The sequence below is a fragment of the Dipteris shenzhenensis genome, chromosome 29 (genome assembly GCF_047967505.1).
Source record: "Dipteris shenzhenensis isolate YYH24624 ecotype China chromosome 29, Dip_SZ_1.0, whole genome shotgun sequence".
NCBI classification, from domain to species: domain Eukaryota; kingdom Viridiplantae; phylum Streptophyta; class Polypodiopsida; order Gleicheniales; family Dipteridaceae; genus Dipteris; species Dipteris shenzhenensis.
In genome coordinates this window covers 7,829,337-7,852,594 of record NC_141624.1, presented here as the reverse complement: position 1 = coordinate 7,852,594, position 23,258 = coordinate 7,829,337, and the positions used below count along the sequence as shown (strand labels likewise).

The following is a 23,258-nucleotide window of genomic DNA, read 5'->3' as shown; positions in this document are numbered from 1 at the left end:
GATGAGGGGTTTATGCTCCCAATGTTCAATGTTCTAAGTGTGGAGTTATGGGTCATTATAGTTCACAATGTGATAACCCACCTCGAGAGGGGGGAGATATTTATCCATTGCCACCAGGGCTGAATAACAGGAGCGATGATCATAGTGTGGAGGTGAAGGAAGTAGGCCAATCGAGTGGTAATGGTAGATTCACTGCTGAAGAAAAGGGCAAAGGAAAGCTTGTGAGTTTACTTGGAATAGAGGAGGAGGATGCAAATGTTATGCCTGCAGGGAAAAGAACCCATGAAGAAGAAGCCAGTCCGAGTGCAACGCAGGAAGAGCATGCTGAAGAGGTGGTCACTTATCAAAGGCAGAAGAGCAAAAGAGCTAAGAATCCCAAAAAAAATAACAAGGTGTTTGATTATCCTATTGGAAGAGAACAAGGAGAATATGATCTTGTGGGAGATCTCTCCAAGAGAAAGCCTGATATTACTTTTGGGCAAATGATCAGCTTATGTCCCAAATTGAAGAAGGAATGGAGGCGAGCAGTGAATCCTGGCAATAGGGCTGCCCGAAAGAAAACAGTGAAGTTGATGTCTATGTCTGAGCTTTCAGATATTTTGCCCTCAGTGGAGGCCTGGCATAAAGGGAAGGGACTTGGTGAGGCATATATTGATGGGGGAGCCCAAATATGTGTGATGACTCAAGCATGTGCTAAGAAATTAGGATTGAAGATCTCTTCTCCTTCGGATTCTGATGGCTAACCACACAAAAGTCAAAAACTTGGGGATTGTGGCTGAATTGGATGTTGAGGCTTTTAAAGTGCATTGCAAGATGGATTTTCATGTGATGCCAGCTGATTTAGGGGCTTATCCTCTTATTCTTGGAAGACCTTGGTTACGCAGGGTGGGGGCAATTCAAGATTGGAAAAATGGGGTGATTACTGTTCATGCTCTTTCAGGAAAGAGAATGAGATTTGATATGGTTAGTAGGGTAGAAATTTCTGATCGAGAAAAAGGGGAGGAACAGGGCAGTGAAAGTGATTCCAGCAGTGAAGAAGAAAGCAGCTTTACATCAGGAAGTGATGATGTTGATGTGGCTTATTGGTGGAGTAGAAAATCTGCAGATAGAACATAATGAGATACCTGAAAGCAGTGAAGAAGGGGAGGACAGACTCCAGAGGTGAAGTAATGGAGAAGTTCATGCAGCCCAACAATTCTCAAGAATCAATGCAAGAAAAGGTAGCGCAGACTTTAAACCCCGATCTTACTGCAGAGGAGAAAAAGGAGTATTGTGCTATGCTCAGAAAATATCCAAATTTGTTCATTACTTCATATGAACAGATAAGAGGATTCAAAGGTAAGCCATTAAGGATTCAGCTTAAGGAGAATGCAAGGCCGATATTTTAAAGGATGAGAAGACTTAGTCCTGAGCAAACAGAAGTCCTGAGGCTGGAAATAATTAAGTTGTTGAGGGCTGATATCATCTATCCTGTAGAGTTCTCTGATTGGGCCATACCTATGGTGATAGTACCCAAAAAGAATGGCAAGTGGAGGGTGTGTGTGGACTTCAAGCCCTTGAATGCAGTAACGAAGAGAAATCATTATCCCTTGCCTCATTTAGATGATATACTTGATAGAGTGGCTGGGCATGAGATGTATAGTTTATGTGATGGCTACTCAAGCTATTTTCAAATTGGTAATGCACCGGAGGATCAGGAGAAGACCACATTTATCACTCCATGGGGCTGTTTTAGATATAGAAGGATGTGTTTTGGCCTTTCAAATGCTCCCTCGCATTATCAAGAAAATTCGGATGCGGTGTTGGCACCGTTCCTGGATAAGTTTTGTAAAGTCTTTATTGATGATATATGTGTGTACAATAAGCGTAGAGAGCAGTGTGAAAAGCTGGACCAAGTACTTCAAAAGCTGGATGATAGTGGAGCGCAGCTCAATCCAAATAAGTGTTATCTGGCAAGGACAAGAATGAAAGTGTTGGGACATATTGTTTCTGAGCAGGGGATTGAACCTAACCCAAGTAAAATCAAGGCGTTGATTATGCTTGATGCTCCCGCAAACACTAAACAATTACACACATTTTTGCAAAAGGTGAAATACTTGTCTCGTTTTGTTCATATGTTATCTCAAGTGTTGTATCCTCTTCAACAGGTGGTGAAGCATGAGCCATTGAAATGGACTTGTGAATGTGAAGAGGTATTTGAAGTAGTGAAGGAAATGCTTGGTCATATTTCTAGTGTGAAGGTACCAGACTTCCAAAAAACTTTTTATGTGAATCCTTCGGTGGGTCCCGATGCTATTGGGGCTATACTTTTACAGCAAGGAGAGGGCTCAAGGTATATGAGGCCAGTTTATTATGCAAGCCGGGTAAAAAGTGGGGCTGAAAGAGAATTCACAGCAGCTCAGTTGATTCTGGCCAGCTTGGTTTATGCTTGTAGAAGGTTTCGTTCCTATCTGTTGCCTCAAACTTTTGTGGTTCTCACTAATTATTCTTTACTTCCTCATTTGTTGAATAGCAACCACCTCTCAAGAAGCATGATTAAGTGGGTTACTGAACTTCAGGAGCTTTCATTTACTTTTCTTGTTGAAGACTCTCCCAAGGCTACGCTGGCTGGCTCACTTACAAAGAAAGTCTGATTTCGGTGAAGGAAGTTGAGGAGCATACTGCAAAGGAGGAAGAACAGCCATTAGATAATGCATATACCCTGTTTTTTTATGGGTCTTTTAAGAAGAGCTTGAATAAAGCCTCGGGAGGTGTTATTGTGCATGATCCAGATGAGAGGCAGATTCAAAAATTGGGTATTCAGATTAAAGCATGCAGTAATAATGAAGCTGAATATGCAACATTATATGAAGGCTTCAGGGATGTATCAGTATAAGAATCAAGAGATTAATGATCAAGGGTGATGCCTTAATAGTTGTCAAGCAAATCTTGGGAGTCTGGAAGACAAAGCATTTGCATTTAAGGAGTTGGCTGAATGTCATTAGGAAGCAGTTGAGACAGCTTGAGGCCTGGAGCTTGCACCATGTAGAGAGAAGTCTAAACTTGGAGGCTCATAATGCTGCCCAAGAGTTGGCTGAGCCACATATACAAGCAGTGAGAGTACAGGAACCTCTTTATAGGGGGGTGGAGAATTCTTGGCTTCGGTGGAAAAGTTTTTGTTGTCTGGAAAAGTTTCTGAAGAAGTTCCCAAACAAAAGAGATATAGGTTTGTGAAGACAAGTCAGCCTTATTGTTTGATTGGTGAGGGAGAAGGGGGAGGCGGAGAATAGAAGGGCGGAGGGGCTCAAGGTGAGAGTTACTGTGGTGTGAGAGGTGGAGGAGGTGGACGAGAGGAAAGCAGAGGGATAGGGGGAGGGACAGAGGGAGATCCGGGGCCAACAGGGGGGCAAGTAGCAGGGGCGGGGGAGTCGAAGCAGCGAGCCCTCCTACTAGACAAAAGCCTGAGAACTCCATGCCCTGGCAGGTCTATTGGGAGATCAAAGAAAATCTCACCCTCGGGCGTCTTGATGACATCCTGAGGAAAGCCACCTGTCTGCTCCCCCTATGATAGGGAAGTTGTTGTCCATCGCCCGTTGTCTGAGTCTGGCTCCGCCCCCAAGGTTCTTTGCGGCCCTCTTACCAGGCTTCTTTCCCTCCACCCCAGTTTAAGCACCATTGGAAGGCTCCACTCATGGAGTCTCGGACTCCTGCTACCGCTTGGACGGTGGACGTCGGGCTCTGTCTACACGAAACTCCCTTTGCGACCCCTCATGAGCTTGCGAAGGAGGGGGAGCCCTACCCTACCCCCTTGGACAAGCCCATGCCAGATGGCCCATCTACCTGCAATGAAGACATTGACCAAGAAGCTTATAAACCTCAACCCTAGTCAAATGTCTGGAGGAGGATCTCCCCTGGAAGAGTCTCAAGGTCCTCCACAATCACCCTAAGACAAGGGACCCCATCATCTACCACAACCGAGGATGCTGAAATTGGCAAGGAAACACTGTGCCAAAACAGCCCCCGATGGAGGGAATAATAGGTCCGTGCTCGTTCAATAGAGTCCCAGGAAGTGGAGCATCCACGAGAAACATGGCACATGATGTGTCAAGTCCATGTCATCAACGGTGAAACCATGGTACCAAGGGATAAAGTAAACAAGGTAATGGGGCAAGGTGAGTGGGAGAAGTACAAGAGGGAGAGAGTGAGAGAGAGAAGACTCCAAATGTGCGGGTGTGAAGTGATGAGCCACACCACAAACTCTTAAGTTTTATTAAAATTAGGTTTAATGGGGGAAGGTGAGTGGGAGAAGTACAAGAGGGAGAGAGTGAGAGAGAGAAGACTCCAAATGTGCGGGTGTGAAGTGATGAGCCACACCACAAACTCTTAAGTTTTATTAGGATTAGGTTTTTTTCCCCCTATGACTGTCTTAAGACAGTCATAGTTAAGACAGTCATAGGTGTCATAACTTTAATAAAAGGGGTGGCAATGTGCCTTTACCCCAACAACCTCCCACCTAAAGGCCAATATGCCTAAAGGGGAGAAAAGAATAAAAAATTACAGCAATATACAGTTACTGTGTATACAAGACCATAAAATAAGAGTGGTCTCATCCTAATCCCATGATGTGGCGGCAATGTGCAAACCGCTCTGTAGGCAAGCTCTTAGTGAGCAAATCTGCAGGATTATCATCAGTATGCACCTTCACAAGCTCAAGTCGCTTGTCTTCCAGTACCTCCCTGATGAAATGATATTTCACATCTATGTGCTTGGTCTTCTGATGAAAGACCGGATTCTTTGCCAACATGATAGCACTCTGACTATCACAATGCAAAACTGGCATATCTCCTGTAATGCCCAAGTCTCCCACCAGCCGAGTAAGCCATATTGCTTCCTTGCAAGCCTCAGTGGCTGCAACATATTCAGCTTCAGTGGTTGACAGTGCAACGCATTTCTGCAACCGAGACACCCATGATATAGCACCTCCTGCAAATGTGAAAATATAACCGGTAGTAGATTTCCGGTTATCTGCATTCCCTGCATAGTCTGAATCTGTAAAACCATGCACCAATGCATCCTGCCTACCATAGCATATGCACAAGTCTTTGGTACCCTTGAGATACCTCAAGACACCTTTCACTGCTTCCCAGTGCCGCTTGCCTGGATTTGCCATATACCTACTGATGACTCCCACCGCAAAAGCAATATCCGGACGAGTGGCAACCATGGCATACATCAAAGAACCAACTGCAGATGCATACGGAACCTTGGCCATATCAGCCTTATCATCATCTGATCTGGGGCTGTCCTTACTGCTGAGTTTTAAATGTGGAGGCAACGGGGTACTAATAGACTTCCCCCCCTCCATTTTAAACCTCTGCAGTACTTTGTCAATGTACTCCTTCTGTGACAGAAACAAAAGTCCCTTGGACCTGTCACGAGTAATCCGCATGCCAAGAATATGGTTGGCATCACCCAAGTCTTTCATGTCAAAAGACTTATGCAGTTGTTTCTTTAAAGCACTAATCTCATGCTGAGATTTACTGGCAATCAGTATGTCATCCACATATAGAATGAGTAGCATCAAACTGCCATCCTTTGCCCGTTTGGTATACAAGCAATGATCGGTTTCACACCTATGATACCCTTGAGACTGCATGAAGGCATCAAACTTCTTGTACCATGCTCTTGGTGCCTGCTTGAGTCCATACAAGCTCCTTTTGAGCTTACACACAAGCTGCTCTTTCCCTTTAACAGCATATCCCTCTGGCTGACTCATGGAGATCTCCGTGAAGAAAAGCAGTCTTCACATCCATCTGACATAAATCCATGTCCTCATGAGCAACAAGAGCTAACACTGCTCTCAAAGTAGTCATCTTGACTACAGGGGAAAAGATCTCATCAAAGTCAATACCTTTCTCCTGCTTAAATCCCTTGGCAACCAATCTGGCTTTATACCTCGGTAAAGCATTTGAATCCACTTTGACTTTGTAAACCCACTTGCATGGCAAAACCTTTCTGCCTGCAGGTAGCTGCACCAAGTCCCATGTATCATTTTGAAGTAGAGAGTCCATTTCAGACTGCATGGCTTTCTCCCACTTCCTTTTCTCTGTTCTTCCCATAGCTTCCTTGAAGCTGGAAGGCTCACCACAATCTGTCAGCATGATAAAATCAGCCACATTATTGGCTCCTGGAACAAACCTGGCAGGAGGCCGTTGTACACGGGTGCTCCTCCTAACAAAATGTTCCGGATTAGGCTGCTGTCCAGCCTGTTCGTCATGCATGACGGGTGGCTGTACCACCATATCTGGCTGTTCTACAGCCCCATCTGCTGGCATATCCAGTGGTGCATCATTGGCAAAATTATCTGGCTGATTTCCAGCCTGTATACCCTCTTGAACAGGGTTATCTGCAGCAGCCTGCTGCTGCATATAAAAGGGCATTCTTTGCTGTCCAACATCATCATAAATAACCCTCCTGTATTCCACAGGTTGCACGGGTTCCTTGTGTACACTATCCTCTTTAAAGATGACATCATTGCTGCGTATAATCTTCCGTTTAACGGGATCCCATAACCTGTACCCCATTTCACCTTCGTCACCATAACCCATAAAGATGCATCTGAGAGACTTTGGCTCTAGTTTGGTGCGCAGTTCTTTGCGTACATGAGCAAAGCACTCGCAGCCAAATACACGTAAGTGCTTATATGAGGGTGGCTTGCCAGACCACACCTCCTCTGGCACTTTCAACTCCAAAGCCTTGTTTGGTGACCTGTTAATAATGTGAACTGCTGTTTGCACAGCTTCTGCCCAAAAGCCATGGGGCAATGCAGCATAAGACAACATACATCGAACCTTCTCCTGAATAGTTCGATTCATTCGCTCACTTACACCATTTTGAGATGCATTATAAGGGGCTGTGAGTTCCTGTTTGATGCCCTTAGCTTCGCAAAACTGCACAAAAGCATGTGACACATACTCACCCCCATTATCGGATCTGAGGCATTTCAGCCTGCGACCTGTCCGATTCTCAACCTGAGCGACAAACTTCTTGAAAGCATCTAAGGCATCGCTTTTATGCTTCAAGAAATAGACCCACACTCTGCGTGTGGCATCATCAATAAAAGTAATGAAATACTTTGCACCCCCTAGTGATAACTATGGCATCTCACACAAATCAGTGTGCACTAGATCAGGCGGAACTCTATTCTGGGGAGTTCTCCTCTTATGAGGAGTCACAGAATGCTTGCCAAATATGCAATGATCACAGGCAAATCTGAAAAAGAAAGAGACGGCAGATAACCCAAACGTGACAGTTCTTGCATTCCTTTAACAGACATGTGTCCCAACCGGCTATGCCACAATGAAACCTTTGGCAGCTCGGTTATGGCAACAACATGATTACCCACACTGGAAACATAAAGAGGGTACAAGGTATCACTCTTAAAACCCTCAGCCAAGATTTTTCTTGATTTGCGGCACATGGCGAACACCATCAAGCATAAATGTGCGTCCATCAGGGAACACTATCTGTATACTGCCAATCCCTGCAATCTGACATGCATAGTTGTTCCCAAGGTGAACAACTCCATGAGTACCTGTGTAGGAAGTAAACCACTCCTTATGAGGAGTAACATGAAAAGAAGCACCTGAATCCAAGAGCCAGGTGTGCATGTCATGGCCATCAATAACCAAGGTATGTGCAATTACAGCAGAAGAACATAATACCTCATGTCTGTCACTGTCACTGTCCTCTGCTGCAACATTCACTGCATCCAAGTCATCTACCTTGGCCTTGCCTTTGCCTTTGCTTCCACTGCCTGCATCCTTTGTTTCAGCCTTTTTGGCTTTCTGATCCCGTATGAACTTGAAGCACTTAGACTTCACATGTCCCTTCTTGCCACAATAAAAGCATTCAATATTCTTTTTACCACGGGACTGACTGCGGGATTTGGACTTACTAGCAGATCTGCCCTTCTGCTGAGTCCTGCCTCTATCCAGTACCTGCAAGGCATTTGAAGACTTGCTGCTCGCATTATTCTTCCTGCTCATCTCCTCCATAAGGAGAGAGCTCTCTACATCAGCATACATAAGAGTGACATTCGAATTTGACAAGGTGGTCTTGAAAGTGTCCCAACTCTCAGGGAGGGTACACAACAAGAAAGTAGCCTTGAACTCCTCATCAAGGTTCAATCCCTGTGCAATAAGCTGTGTAAAGATGGCATTGAACTCACTCAAGTGTGAGGTCATAGCTGTACCTTCCTTCATGCGAAGATCAACCAGCTTCTTCAACCAATAAACCTTACTGGCTGAACTCTTTTGGGCATATAACTCTGCTAGCCTCTGCCATAGGCCATAAGAGGTCTTTTCAGCCTGAACATTGAACACGAGAGTTTCAGAAATAGTAAGCATGATAGCTGCCCTTGCAGACAAATCAAGCTCTTCCCAGTCATCATTTACCATGTCAGATGGCTTGACACCCTTCACCCTTATGGGCTTAGAAATCTTCTTTAACAGAAGTACATTCAAACACTGTTCTGCCCATAATGCATAATTGTGTGCCCCTTCCAACTTCTTTATGTTCAGAATTGATGATTCACTTCCCCCTGATGCCATATCAGATAAGGAAAGTACCTGACTTCCTGTAAGTCAAAAAAAAGGCTGAATAAAATTCTGATTTCTCAGGAAAAACCTGCTCTATCAAGAGCCAGGAGCACTCACAATAGTGCTGTTTTTACTGTCAGAAAATCTGCAGCACAACAGAAAAATTTCTCTCCAGTTACTGTACCTTCTGACACACTGTACCGTGCTCAAATAGGCATTAAAAAAACAGTAATTTCAGAATGCTGCAGATGCTCCACAAGTACTTTAACAGTGCATCATCAGCTGACAGGGCACAAAACACTGCTGTAAACACTGCTGCACTGCTGTCCTGATCACTTCTCCCACCTCAGATGAGGTATTGCACTGATTTAATATGCATAAACCACTTGGCATATACTGTTTTGTTTACCGAAAAAAAAAGAGCTCCAGACACTTCAGCCTGTCACAAAACCTGCAACAGAAAATGGGATAAATCCCAAGCAATTACCCTTCTGCCAAGGGAATAAAATGCATCTGAAGATCTCTGACAGTAACCCAAGTGCTCTCAAGCATAATTTGGGCAAAAGCCCCTTGATCTGACACTTGTACCAAGTGAAAACAACCTCAACAATGAGGGATAAGGCATACAATGTGCAAATCTCTCTGACAAAATCAACTAACAGTGTAATGCAAATACTACCCTGTGTAGAAATGACATACACAGATCCCAACGTACAAACACTCAATGAGGAACCTTTTGAGCACTGTCAACGATGGACAGTTAGGGACCGAGTAAACTCGATGCGCCCTGGCCAAGCGTGGCTCAACTGAGGTTCTCTGAGTGTTGCACAAGAAATGTGACCTGCAAGAAAATGTCACCTCCACACTGCGGAAATCGAGACAAATGTGTGCACTCTGGCACCACACTACCTCAAGGCATACAAAGCATCAACTGCTAGGCAAAAGCCCTATGATCTGCTCACCCGTAAACTGAGATTCAAACCCAGTAAAAGCATATATCCTCTGTCAGATGCATAAATCACGATATCTGTGCACAAGTCCTCCTCCAAGCAGGAGGGAAATAAAAGAAAAGTACTTGCTGTACTTCACGCAATACAATGCACCTCGGGAAAAGTCCAAATCTCCTCGCTTTTTCTCCCCAAAAAAAAACTGATGTATCTGCTGTACTTTTGTACCAGTGTACTTGCGCAGAGTACCTGTGTACCTGCTGTACGTCTGCAGGGTTCAGAAAAAAAAAAATTTTCCGAAAAATGTACTTCTCTTGCTGCAGATCTTGACGAAGGAGAATAGACGCAGATCCCTGACGAAGGAGAATGCTGCAGATCCCTTCCTATCGCAATCCGTACGGAGGTCCGTACGGTACGGACGACTGCTGTCCGTACGGCTGTACGGACGACCGTACGTCCGTACACCTGCGCGTCGCCTCTCTGCTCGCGCTGCCTGCGCCCACGCGTGCGCGCCGCCTTGCCCTGCTCGCAGCTGTAGCAGCTAGCAGCTGCTGTTGCAGCTGCTGGCGCTGTTCGGCGCTGCCTTGCCTTGCTTGCAGATCGCGCTACTGCCCGCACTACCCCGCTGCAAACCCGCGCTGATACCCTGCGCTGCCGATGCAGCTGCTGCTGCGCTGCCGCCCTGCTGTGGCCCGCACTGCCTCACTGCAGCCCGCGCTGCCTTGCGCTGCTGCCTTGCTGGCCACTAGGGCAAAAAAAGGTAGGGGGAGTGGGTAGACAGGGGTAGAGAGGGAGGGGTAGGCTCTGATACCAGTTAATGTGGGAAGGTGAGTGGGAGAAGTACAAGAGGGAGAGAGTGAGAGAGAGAAGACTCCAAATGTGCGGGTGTGAAGTGATGAGCCACACCACAAACTCTTAAGTTTTATTAGGATTAGGTTTTTTTCCCCCTATGACTGTCTTAAGACAGTCATAGGTGTCATAACTTTAATAAAAGGGGTGGCAATGTGCCTTTACCCCAACACAAGGTGCAGGCAAAAATGGGGCTCTGCTCCACCAACCCCAAAATGGTCTCGGGAGAGCTCAGCTAGAAAAGAAAGACTCCTCTCCTGGATGTGGTCACCATCTAATGCTAAGCTCACCTCGATCCAACCCGCAACTGACGACTCATGGACATGAGTCCAACTAGCCTCCCCACCAAATCTCTATCCTGGAGTGACTATATTGCATTCTCTTGTCCTCTGCAGAAAGTAGAATCTTGACAGCTAGGGGAGTTGAGGGAGCATAAGCCCCATTTGTCACCATCAAAATTTTCTTTCAGAGGTACAAACAAGAAATGCTGCGCTTGCAAAAAAGGAAAAGGGGGAGAGGGGGGTAGAAAAGAGGAGAAGAATAGGGCTAAAGAGGACCAAGATCCTCACAAGGGGCCCACCAAAGGCTCGGGCAGAAGATAAACAGCTCAAGGCTCCAATACGGCAGACCAGCTCCAATACGGCGGACCAGCTCACTGAGGAACAACCAGCAGGGCCAAAAAAGAGCTGGCAGCAATGCAAAGAAGGCTTGGGTCTTCAAACACTCCCCAGCCAAGCCAAAAACCCCACAAATCAGGCCAAAAAGGAGCTCAGTCGGCAGGGGCTGCTCCAAAGCCACGAGAGCAGGGAAACGCTGCACCACAAACACCCATGTCCACACCTGGATCAGACGAAGTTCCCATTAAAAGCACAGACTGCCAGCAGCTTCAAAAAACCAGTTGCAATACAGGGTGTCCAGAATAGAACTCCCGGGACATGGAAGCTTCAAAGGTCCAAGCTTCGAACTGAAGCTGAGCCTCCAACAGGCACTGGCGCTGTGAAAAACAGGCACAAATTATCAGAAATGAGGCAGGGAGAAGCGAGGGCAGTGGCAAAGTGAAGTGAGGAAGAGGCGAGGTCGAAGGCAGGAGGAAATGAGGGGGAAGAGGCAATGGCAGGGGGGAAGGGGCAGCACGACGAGCAGGGAGGAGCAGCCAGAACTATGCTCAACATTCTTTGTATTTTGCCTCGCTTCCACTCTAGTTCCAGTTGCAGCATTTGTGGTACTATAAAGTTTGCAACTAGCCTTTATGAGAGCCCCTTTGCAGCATCACTACAGGCTCATTGTGTAAAATTTGGGGACTCATTTGAAGATTTCCAAGTGCTTTTATGACTTCCACACATAGAAAGATTCAACAGGCTCACAGGATTGAAACTTAACAAGATGATATCTCCATTGCTTCTCCCTTCCTGGACAACAATGATAAGACACACATAAATACCACATTGCAAGAGAATCCCTCTCAAAGGCTACCATGAAGTATACTTTTATTACTGCTTATCTTGTATTTGTAACATGCTCACAAATGTGTAAAAGCAGGCCAGAAAACTTTCTTTTTTCTTTTCAACCGACAAGAGTTGAGAAAAGAACATCCAATTCAACAAAGATACAGAAAAGTAATTGTAGAAACCTCTTTTTCCTCTGCAGACTGCCGATGCCGATTTGCCTCCCGCTGAGCGATCAATTCCACCTCAAAGGGATCCAAAAACAACTGCTCCAGAACATCATAAATGAACATCAAACTGCCCATACTATAGTAAGTGCTAAAATAATGTTATATATAAATCTCATGCAGCATATTTTCATTGTCTATATTAGCAGCGATCCAGTAGAAATTCAAAGTTTGCCCTTTAAAATCCCATACAGTGCACAGCTACTGGAACCGTTTTACGAGCATCATTAACACTCCTATTCATCCTCAGACAGTACTAAGTAGTAATTCCCTACTCACAACCTTCCTGGGTTGACAAGATACCTGTGGTTGAACTTCCATACTCCCTCCCACAATGACCAGTCCTGTATCTCCATGCTTTATTGTGTAATTGGAAATAAGAATTGAAACCTCCTTATGGCGAGCTTGTGTGGGAAAATCATCCTGGAAAACAAATCTTTTCAAATATCCAGCTCTTCTACACAAGACTATAAGTGCTTCACAAGACTATAAGTGCTTCTTAAATACATAATATGCACTGCCAAATGGTTGTCATGAATAGATATATCATTTTCAAATTTGCACTAGCACTGCCTTTGGAACATATTTATAAAGGCCTATGGCCAAGCCTATAAAGAAGAAAAGGCACCTGTACGTCAGCTTCCCATAACTTTTTCAAGTTGTGGTCATAGCAAATGATGCTCCAGCCAGCTGTCACTACTATGAAAACCTGTTTACTAATATCCCCTTCCCTATATGTGCGCTGAATGGAACCTGCTGCCATAGCCACAGGCAATCTCCCAGCTGCAACACGCACTCTATTCGGCAAAAGCGACACCGTTGCAAGCAAACGTGCCTCACTGAAGCTTTCATCAACACCTTTATGATGCGGTTCTAACACCTGCAATTTTCCACTCAATGTTTCAGATGAAAGCTTTTACAATCCATATTGGTGATCAGGTAATTTTTTCCACCCCAAGTTTCTTGATGAGAAAAGGATCAGGTGCTAGCCACAACCTTGGGAATTGGCAGGACTTTGGGAGTGGACTTACGAACTACAAAACTAATAATTTTAAAATAAAAAATGGAAGGACTTTTCATGTAAGACCAAAATAGGTTAGCAATAACTGGCTACTTGCCCTCCAGGGTTCTTTCATAGTAGCTTCTGGATAATATAGCATGTCTCGATGTTGTCAGTATAATTTGTTTAATTTCTGAAATATGCTCAAATCTATAATTTTTGTAGCATTATAGCCATTTATAAACAGGAAAATCTTCAAACAATGAATGAATTTCCCCTTTACAAAATATTCAATGCACAAAATGGGAGCTCAAAAATATCCATTGCAGATCAAAGGAGCTTGTGATTTGAATCTGAAACTTTTGATATATTGGTAATCGCAAAGCTCTGAAATGAGATCCGCATCCCCCCCTTTTTCTGTACAAAGCTTAATCAGTTTATTTCAACGACCTGCATCCCAGTATTACAGACCCACATAATCTTTTGGTAAAATACGACATAGTTCACATGAAAACCCAGGCAAGGTAAGAGTTTCACCACCTGGTATTTATGCAGACACATGTGCAGCACTCATCCATGTAAATGCTAGGTTAGTGCATTTAAAACACAAAAATTTATCTATGTTCTTAGCATCATGGCGTGGAAATGAAAAGGAATGAATGAAGAGAATAATTCACATTTGAGAAGATGAGATACAGAAGGGAGAGAAGTCTGAATGAAGTGGAAGAAAAGATTGTCTTTATTCATGTGAGACAATGTTCAAACAAGGGTGGGGGTGGCTTTTGGTTGTATGGTTCAACCATTCATCTAGGTTCAGGAGCTTGCAATATAGCCCTCGCCTGCCGCTAGTCTGTATTGCTTCCTCTCGCGCAACCCCCTCCATACAGCCGCGCAACCTTCCAGGTCTGCCCATGACCTACATTCAGTTGGCGGAGCTTCTAATGCCTTCCCTGTGGCATCGTATACATGTACAAATGTCCATACAGTTACGAACTTGAAGTAGAGGGCATCGAAATGAAGCAGGGGGCTATTGCACCATACCAATTTTTTACGAGTCCATAAGGCAATTTTTTTGTTCACTGCAATTTCTCTCAGATTCTTTTTGTTGCTCCAAGTTCTCAGTTCTAGTTCAGCTGTGTTTTGGGCTTTCGTTCACCTCCAACTTCTTGCACTTGCAGATTAGTCAACTCCGATGACTTTTGATTGCCAAAACAGTCAGTAATTGAACTTTAGGGCTCATTTGCAGTGACATTTGTCTGGTACAGACGAATCTGGGGATTTTCCGCATTGGCCCTTTCTTTGGCACATTTGGCCTCTCAAAATTTAGATCTTTTGCTCATTTGTCCTTGGAATTGGCCCTTGCGCCATTGGGGTTCTTTCAGGTACCCATTGTGCAAATTGCAACCATATGCCCTTGACTTAATGGCTGGACAAAGTTTTGCATGATAGAGTTTCGTTGGCCAGATTTTTGAAGGCAGCTTTTAAGGACACATTTGTGCATTTGGCTCAATGTTAAGCAGCCCATTTGGCATTCACATTGCAGGCACTTTGCTGTCAATTTTTTGGCCTGACATTTGAAGATTTGCAGTCTAATTTGAGCAACAAGCTCATTGCACTGATAGTCCTGAGGCTTTGACATTTACAGAGCACTTTTCTTTTTCTGGGATTGTTGCAATGGCCAGCAATGATTCGCTTGGAATGCTTTCTGCTGAGGACAAGCTTAATGGCACCAACTATCCCATGTCATACATGGTACGCCCCTTGTTACTGAGGTAGATCCACCGGTCCTGAGACCACAGCTTGTTTTATGGTGTTAAAACTTTCTTGTTGATTCTGTCCCCATATAAAAGGTACTTTATCTGAGGTTAGACTAGTCAATGGCGAAACTATTTCGGAATATCCTTTGATATGCCTTCGATAAAATTAGACAAATCCCAAGAATGATTGCAAAGCGGTCACCGGTCCTGAGACCACAGCTTGTTTTATGGTGTTAAAACTTTCCTGTTGATTCTGTCCCCATATAAAAGGTACTTTATCTGAGGTCAGATCAATCAATGGCGATACTATTTTGGAATATCCTTTGATATGCCTTCGATAAAATTGGACAAATCCCAAGAATGATTGCAAAGCGGTCAAACTCTGAGGGATTGGCCAAGTCAATATCGCAGCCACTTTCTTTGGATCCATCTCTACCCCCTCAGGAGTAATTATGAATCCTAAATATTCAAGTCTTACCATACACAGTATAGTTTTCTTTTTATTTACATAAAGACTGACTTTCCTCAAAGTACTGAACACTATTCTTAAGTGTTCGTAATGCTCAGCAATACTTTTGCTGAATATAAGAATATCGTCAATAAAGTGTACTATAAACTTTCCGATATACGGACGTAGTAAATCGTTCATAAGCATGACAAATGTAGCTGGAGCATTGATAAGTCCAAAGGGCATTACCAAAAACTCATAATGTCCAAACCTGCTTCTAAAAGCAGTTTTATGCACATCCTCGACTCTAATACGGATCTGATGGTAGCCACATTTAAGATCTATCTTACTGAAAATTACGGCCCCATGTAATGCATCTAGCAAATCATCGATCCGAGCCATCGGATACCTGTGCTTAATAGTGATATTATTCAATGCTCTGTAATCTATATAGAGGCGAAAAGTATCATCTTTCTTCGTCTTATTAATCACTGGCGAAGCAAAAGGTGAGAAATTGGGTTGAATCTGCCCCAGCTTGAGGTATTCTTCCAGTTGTCTTCGTACCTCCGCTTCTTCGGTAAAACTCAACCTGTAGGGAGGTCTATTTACAGGTTCTGCCCCCGGGATTAGTTAAATCTTATGCTGAACATTCCGCTCTAGAGGTAACCCATAAGGTAACTCATCCCTAAAACAATCAGAGAACTCCTCTGCTATTTGATCAGCCAGCTTGGCCATCTCTCCATTTTGGGCAACATCAGTGCTAGCCGAAGAATCATCAATCGGCTCTACCGATGCTGTACAAAGAAACAAAAACTCTTCTTGAGCTTTTTGAATTTCCATTACGGGAAACCAACGGTCCTTGAGGTATATCTTTTTCACCTCGTAAGACATACAGCACATCATTCATCTTAAATTGATAAATGTGCTTTTTCCAATCTATGGCTGGATTCTTCCTAGAATGCCAAGCCTTACCCAGGGCTATGTCTGCATGAGCAAGCTTTGTCATTTCAAAATCAAGCTTCTCAGCATAGTCCTGAATTCGAAGTTCCAACTGGGTAACCCTTTGGTCCCATACTTCAGTTGAACTTCCATATGCCATTCTGACTGTATATGCATAGTCAGATGGGCTAGTCTTTAGTTTCAGCCTCTTTACAAGCTTAGAGTTAATTACATTATGCGTTGACGTTGAGTCAAACAACACAATGACATCATGATTAACTACTTGCCCTTTCATCTTAATTAGCTCCGTATCATTAAAGGCTGTATACCCCATTGCTGCAGGCTTTGACAGGACATTGTCAGGTGCACTAGTTACTAACTTAGCAACAGACACATAACAAAACAGGTACTGACCTTTGAGAAGTTTCCACTAGCTGAATCTGCGTTTGTTCTGCTCTAGGACTCCATTTCCACGTCGCATTCTGAGATCACCATCTCAGCCATCCAACGATCCTTGTTTCGTGGACAATCTTTCCACTGATGAGACTGAAGGCATCCAAAACACAAGCCTTCTCTTCTCGCTTTTTCTCTTTGCTCTGGGTTCAAAGAAGACTTCGACCAGCCTGGGCTGCCATTGGTGTTACCTTTCTTTTCATTCCAATGGTGGTACTTGATTATGGAGTCTCAACTGGTTTCGCCTGCTTGGCTTGACCACTAGGCTATGAGGCACTCTTTTTGCTAATCCACTTCTTCTTAAACCCAGTTTTCTTCGAGTACTCATACCTGAGTCCCAACCTGCACAAACCCACTTGGTATGTTCCCTTTTGCATCCTCATATTTCAGGGCTATGGCAATTGCTTCATCTAGCGTGTTCGCATACTTAGCCCGAACTTCCATCTTGATCCGATCATTCAATCCAAAGATAAAATCTTTTACCTGGATTGACTGAGGTAGAGGTTCATAAACTTTCATTACACTTTCTCTGAACTTATCAGTGTATTCTGCCACTGATAAATTTCCCTGACAAAGGTTTCAATACTGATCCCAAGCTCAGGATGCTTCATCAGGAGGTAAGAAGTGTTTTCTAAATTCTTTTTTAAACCCCTCCCAAGTAGTGGATGCCAATCCATCTTTCTGTTGTTTTATCCACCACCTATCCGCTATCTCATTAAACATATGGGTGGCCTCGCGCATTTTCTTCATGTCATTCCTGATTTCACAAATGGCGAAGGCCTCGTCCCATTTGTGTAACCAGGTTTCTATGATATCGGAACTACGGTCAGACATCCGACCATAATACTTTTTTGGCCTATAATTGGCAATATTCGGCACCTTAGCCCTCCTAGGCTCAACCGTATGAACACTGGTTTCAGGCTCCATTGGAGATTTACCTTTCTCTTCTCGAGATGGTCTAGCAGACATACTATGAACCATTCTCCTGAGCTCGGATTGCCCTACATTTGCTTGTAACTGTTGCGCTAAAATCTGTTGCAAGGCATCTTCTAACATTGCAATCCTGCCAGATAGTGTATGGCCTGTTGGGCGCGACACCTGCGGGGTCGGCCGGACTCCCGACTCTACGGGATCCACCCTAGAAGCTTCTTCTTCTACTTCCATTTAGGTCGATAGGTGTTTTTTTTTTTTTTTAAACAAATTAAACACCGCCTAAAACTGTATTTACAAACGGTTTTTCAATCTCCTAACCCTAAAAGATGTCCAACCGGGCATAACCATCAACTGAAAGTAATAGAGAACCAAACCGAATATCTTTTCCCTATACTAGGGAAATATCTGCAATCAGAAATAACTCAAACGCCAAGGCAAATAAACGCGCGTATACTCCAACAAACTTAGAAGGCATAGAGAGCTCCCTGGTCATATTTCTGCTGCATTCCAAATCTGCATTTATAAGCCACTCCAAATCTGCATTTATAATCTGACCTGAATGGATGACGTGGCTCTCTTTTTCTTCTTCACCAAATCTCTGTGAGCATCTAATTTGGACACTACATCATTGCAAAATAACCATGTCGTAAACAGTAAACATCACCTTAAAATCCACCGGATACCAACGTAACCTTAGCCCCAAGCCATTTATTTTGTCATAGCGCCCGAACCTTGCAAAGTAATTGACCAACAACCTCTGTTACGCTCCAACCTTTGATGTTACCAACGTACGTAACTCTACTCGCTACTGAATCCATGACTTGTTTTTTTTTTTTTCTTTTTTTCCCACCCAACATCAATAACATTAAAGGATCCCCACGTAACGCAGATATCAAAAGCTAGACTTCTTTTAAGTGGTTCGTCGTGGATATCTAGATCAGTTCCATGGCCCTAAGCTAGCTGCAGGTTGACGAATGGAATCACAATAATTATAAAACTAGCCCATGCTCACAGGCTCCTGTAATCCCGTCTTCCACATCTTCATTCAACGAAAGATACCGAAATATTACGGTAAGCTTAGTCCTAAAGGTAATAACCCGTAAACCAGCGTGTGTGCCACTCTTAGCCTTTTCTCTGATCCCGTACAATAAGCTCCCCGCTCCTCTATTGGCTTCCCGGTGGTAGCACGCTGGGGCATAAACAAAGATTCGGATCAATAGCCCAACGTTCTGCCACGCTCTGCCTGCTAAATACCAAAGCCCAAGACAATGCCTAAATCATACTCTGAGCAAAGCGTCACTCCAAACTCCTGCAACTTGATGCAATCCTGAAGGCTCTCGAAGAGTTCATATTTGCCGTCCATCTACAAACGAATAAGAAACCAAGCAACAATCCCGCTGTTCCCAATCTGCAGCGCTGATACCAAATGATACGTCCAAAACTGTTAACGCCTAAATTTTCACATCAATCACGGGCATAGGCACACAGATTATCCTCCCAGCCAACCTCGATGGTAGCAAGCTCTCAAGATGATTACGTTACATGAAAGCTCCTGCTTGCCAAATCCCAACGAGCCCCAATTCCCTAGATGGATCTAGTATGCCACATGTCTTCATTCTAAGGTACCTCCTAAATGCATCATTTACCCCTCTTGGGATGTCATTGAATCATTTGCCCCTTGGCACATAATGCATTTCGACCCTTTAGCCTTAGATCCACCTAGTCTAGTGCCATATCACCCTCACCAAGGATCTTGACTTTAATTCCTTTCTGATCATTTACGTAAAGCCCAACAAATGTAATACAAACATTGATCCTTTAAAGGAAAATGTCGACCGACCCTTCCGAGGTCATGTTACCTCAACTTGAGCGTAACATAGTACCTTCATTTTGGACTACCGCCTCGGAAGAGGTCTACCACTTAGGTAGAGTCTAGTTTCTTTTTTTTTCCTTTTTTTTTCAAAGAAAGGAACCTTCTATTAATGCTTTAAAGATTTCATACAAGACAGCAGCCCCGAAGGTGCTGAGTATGGAAAAAACCGGGAAAGGCTGAAAGAAAAACCGGCCTGTTCCAGAGAAACCCAGCTCACTGCCTAAGGGATCTCTAGTACAAGGGCTAACAGCCAAGTGGGGGGGGCTATACAACTAGCGAATCCCTCGTGGGGTGAAGATGTCAAAAACTCATGCATGCCAAGCCTTGCAGAAATGAGCACGCCTCTCGATAGTCGCCCTGGAGCCAGGAGCCCCACGCTCCCAGGTGGATCGTAGTGTGTATATGATGTCCTGCCAGATGGTGACTAGGGTAGCCGAGGGTGGAACCGGGTGCTCACCCATCACGAGACTGCAACAAGCCACCCAAATGTTCCACACCATGATGCTGGCTATCACCTCCCAAATGTTGTCCTGAGGTCTAGTTTCTTTCTTCTGTTCTAGTTCAGTTTACTTCAGTTCTGTCCAGTTCTGCCTTCCGTTTAGTTCAGAGATGGCTTATTTCTTTCAGTCCAGAAATTATGCAATATTTTCAGTTTTATTGTACACTTTTGGCTGAAATTTGGAGCATGACGTCCTTATGTGATCACCTTTGAGCAAAGATCTGTTGCAGGAAGTGCTGCCATATGTCAACTGCACATGTGGCACCTCCAAAAGAGGGCTTTTCATCAAATTGCTCACAGAACTTGGATTTTATGGCATCTGCCGATTCCTGTTGATGAGCGGATTTGTATTTGGACTACATTTGGACTTTGTAATGCCACATCAGCTGGTCTCTCTTGCTTAAGCCTATTCTGCATTGATCTACTGATCACATCAGGGCCAGTTGCTGAACTATACTCCAGGTTTCATGGCCACATTGGATGTGTCAGCTGGCATGTGGCACCCCCAAAAGAGGGCTTTCCACCAAATTGTTCAGAACTTGGATTTTATGGCATCTGTGGATTGCTGGTGAGGAGCAGACTTGTATTTCAACTCCATTTGGACCTGGTAATGACACATTAGCTGGTTGCCCCTGCTTAAGGCTATTTTGCATTGGCCTACCGATCTATTGCCCAGATAGGGCTGGTTACTGAGCTATACTCTGGGTTTCATGGCCACATTCAATATGTTTATGCAGTGCCTCCTAATTTATTGAGAACTGTACATACCTTACATATAGAGAGCATCTCCTAGTCTTGATTAGAGCTTCTGGTTTTAAATAGCTTGACATAATCTTTCACCTAAGCAACCTTATTGAATTAAATATAATTACAAGTGGAAATTCACAAAGGAGAATCCAACTCTCAACCTGTAGGACTAGGTTGCCTATAGTTAAGTCGACTGGAGGAAGCAAACCCAATAAATTTGAGAAGGAGAGTTTGAAGAAACAATCAACTACTTAACTCACCGAGGAAAGAAGAGTGTCATCAGTGTGGCAAGAACTGGATAATTGATCGTAGATCAAAGTGCAAAGTAAGATTCATAAGGAAAAGTAAACATGATGGTAGAAATTTCAGATTTTGAAACAGACATATATACCTTCATAGGACTATAATATATCCAACCTTACAAATTTAAATTTTATATAAAACAAGCGACAGAACAAAGGAAAGAAGGGACTTTGCAAGCGACTTTAAACAAAATTAAGAGTAAATGAGAACAAATTTAAAATAAAAATAACTCAGTAAGCAGAGCTACGCTTATGTTCTCATCAGTACCCGAGCATAAGCTGCCATCTAAGGAGCTGATAATCTAAGTGGTTCAGAAGTGGAAGTTCGACAGGCTGGTAACAGCAGGATCAGACTTCCATGTTTTCGGCCCCACTCCATTGTCGAATAGAGCCATATATATAAGGGCAAGGTCAAGGATTGGACTGTGAATGGTCAATGGTGGAACATAAAGTGCAGCCTAATGGTAGGTAAGACAATGAAGGTAATTCTGCCTGTTTCACAGTTTTCACGTGCTCCCTTATCATACGAGCAATAAAGCCTAAGTCTTTACACATGGAAAGAGGGAAAGAACAAACCTGTATCTCAGCATTGTGTGTGGCGACTAAAACTTCCTTGCGGCCATCACCATTCAGATCGGTTACCAGAGGAGGAGGAAGACGCTCCACCTCGTGCTTGAACGGATAAGAATCGTCCAGTAAATGAAACCACGCCTCTCTAAAAGAGAAATTCCCTTCATGCTGGTAAAGAGAAACCCAGAATTGTCATAAAGCAATAGAAAGGCCAAAGTATAGAAGCATGAAAGCTGAGAACAAACGAACAAGCAAAGAAACATGAAAAAGCGGGATTCCCACACCTGAAGAGAGAAGAATATTGCAAAAGCGCTTAATAGTAAGATTGCCAAGTCCCTTTTCCGCATGGTCTCCAGAACACAGAGTAACCGGTGAATCGAGAAGCGCTCTAGAGACGGGTTGCAGATCGCGCTCGGCTAGAAGATCGCCCCCAGAGATGAACACATTTTTTGCAGACAGGAACCGCTCAGGTAATCCGGTATAACTCGCAAGATTTTCAGTTTGAGAATGGATGCTCCAAAGCTGCACCCATTGATGAAAGATACTCACGATTCAAACAACCCAAAATGCCTGTGCGTTGAATACATCATAGAACAAATTGCCGACCAACATACCCAATTCACAGCATTGATCTTCACAGGTTCTCCGTCTGCGGAGATTTCAAGGTGAGCTAAAGTTTCTTAGCATCGAGCTGGTGATTTAGCATTGAGCTGGTTATACACAACACCTTAGACATTTGAATTACAATCCACAATTTATTTTTTCCTTGCCATGTATCTCAACTTACCTTAGGCTGGGTTCACCCGGCACGAAATAGAATTGGGCATTCATCAAGGAAATAGAATTGGAGGATGACTCCCGCGTTGGTGATTCACTCCAGTCTACGGCGGCGGCGGTCATAGGCACCTCACCAACGTGCGATTGGTGTAGGGATTGGAGATGGAATGAGCCAGTCATGTAGCAATTGGAGAAGTTGGCCATGGAGTCGGCGGCCTTCATGGGCCAAACACAAATCATTTGTGTCAGTGTATACGGCAGCCCTTTACACCACCCTTTTGAGGATTGCGATCAGGTCGTGTCAACCCAGGCACACCTCCTTCCCGGCCATGGAGGAGGATACAAAGTAGGAGGACACAATCACCATCCAACATGGCTCGCAGTAAAAAAATTTCAACCTACCACTAACAAAATTCTTTCTGGGAACTATCTATTATCGTGCCAAGTAGAACTACGACCCTTCACACCAATTTTGGAGGTTTGGTCGGGCGGGTGGTGTGAACCCTGCCTTAGTTATAAGATACTAGTAGGGCACCCACACAGCACAACGTGATTGTACATCATGGTGGCAACGTGATTGTACATCATGGTGGCGAGTGGTGAGGGATGTACAAAATGAAGAAATGGTCTTCGATTATAGTTTACGTGGCAGAAGAGTATCATATTCACTTGTTAGCCTAATGGTGAAACTTTAGTGGGTGGCATGTAGCCACGTAGTAGGTGCACACGGCTACTTGGTCCCCTAAATCGCCACATGGCATCTGTGCGTTCATTCACCTCTCCTCCCCACTTTGCTAAGCAACTTTGTTTGTTTTTTTAACTTACTTTTGGGAGCTTTCTAAAGGGGAAACATGTAGGGAGAGAATGTTAGGTTTAAGAGAGAGAACAATGCCAATTACATATAGTATAGATT

At 44.0% G+C, this 23,258-nt stretch overlaps 1 protein-coding gene across 1 annotated transcript in view; it reads right to left on the bottom strand.

Moving 5' to 3' along the window:
• Positions 1-22,355, bottom strand: part of LOC147882380 (FG-GAP repeat-containing protein) — a 47,637-nt gene extending 25,282 nt beyond the window's left edge. Inside the window, exons 1-6 of the mRNA XM_087400614.1 lie at positions 22,183-22,355; positions 21,853-22,090; positions 21,575-21,736; positions 12,676-12,927; positions 12,351-12,470; positions 12,006-12,086 (exon numbers count right to left, since the gene is read on the bottom strand). Of these exons, the coding sequence (XP_087256740.1) occupies positions 12,006-12,086; positions 12,351-12,470; positions 12,676-12,927; positions 21,575-21,736; positions 21,853-21,915 (678 nt within the window). The 5' untranslated portion in view covers positions 21,916-22,090; positions 22,183-22,355. The remainder of the gene's footprint in view (positions 1-12,005; positions 12,087-12,350; positions 12,471-12,675; positions 12,928-21,574; positions 21,737-21,852; positions 22,091-22,182) is intronic.
• Positions 22,356-23,258: the final 903 nt, after the last annotated feature.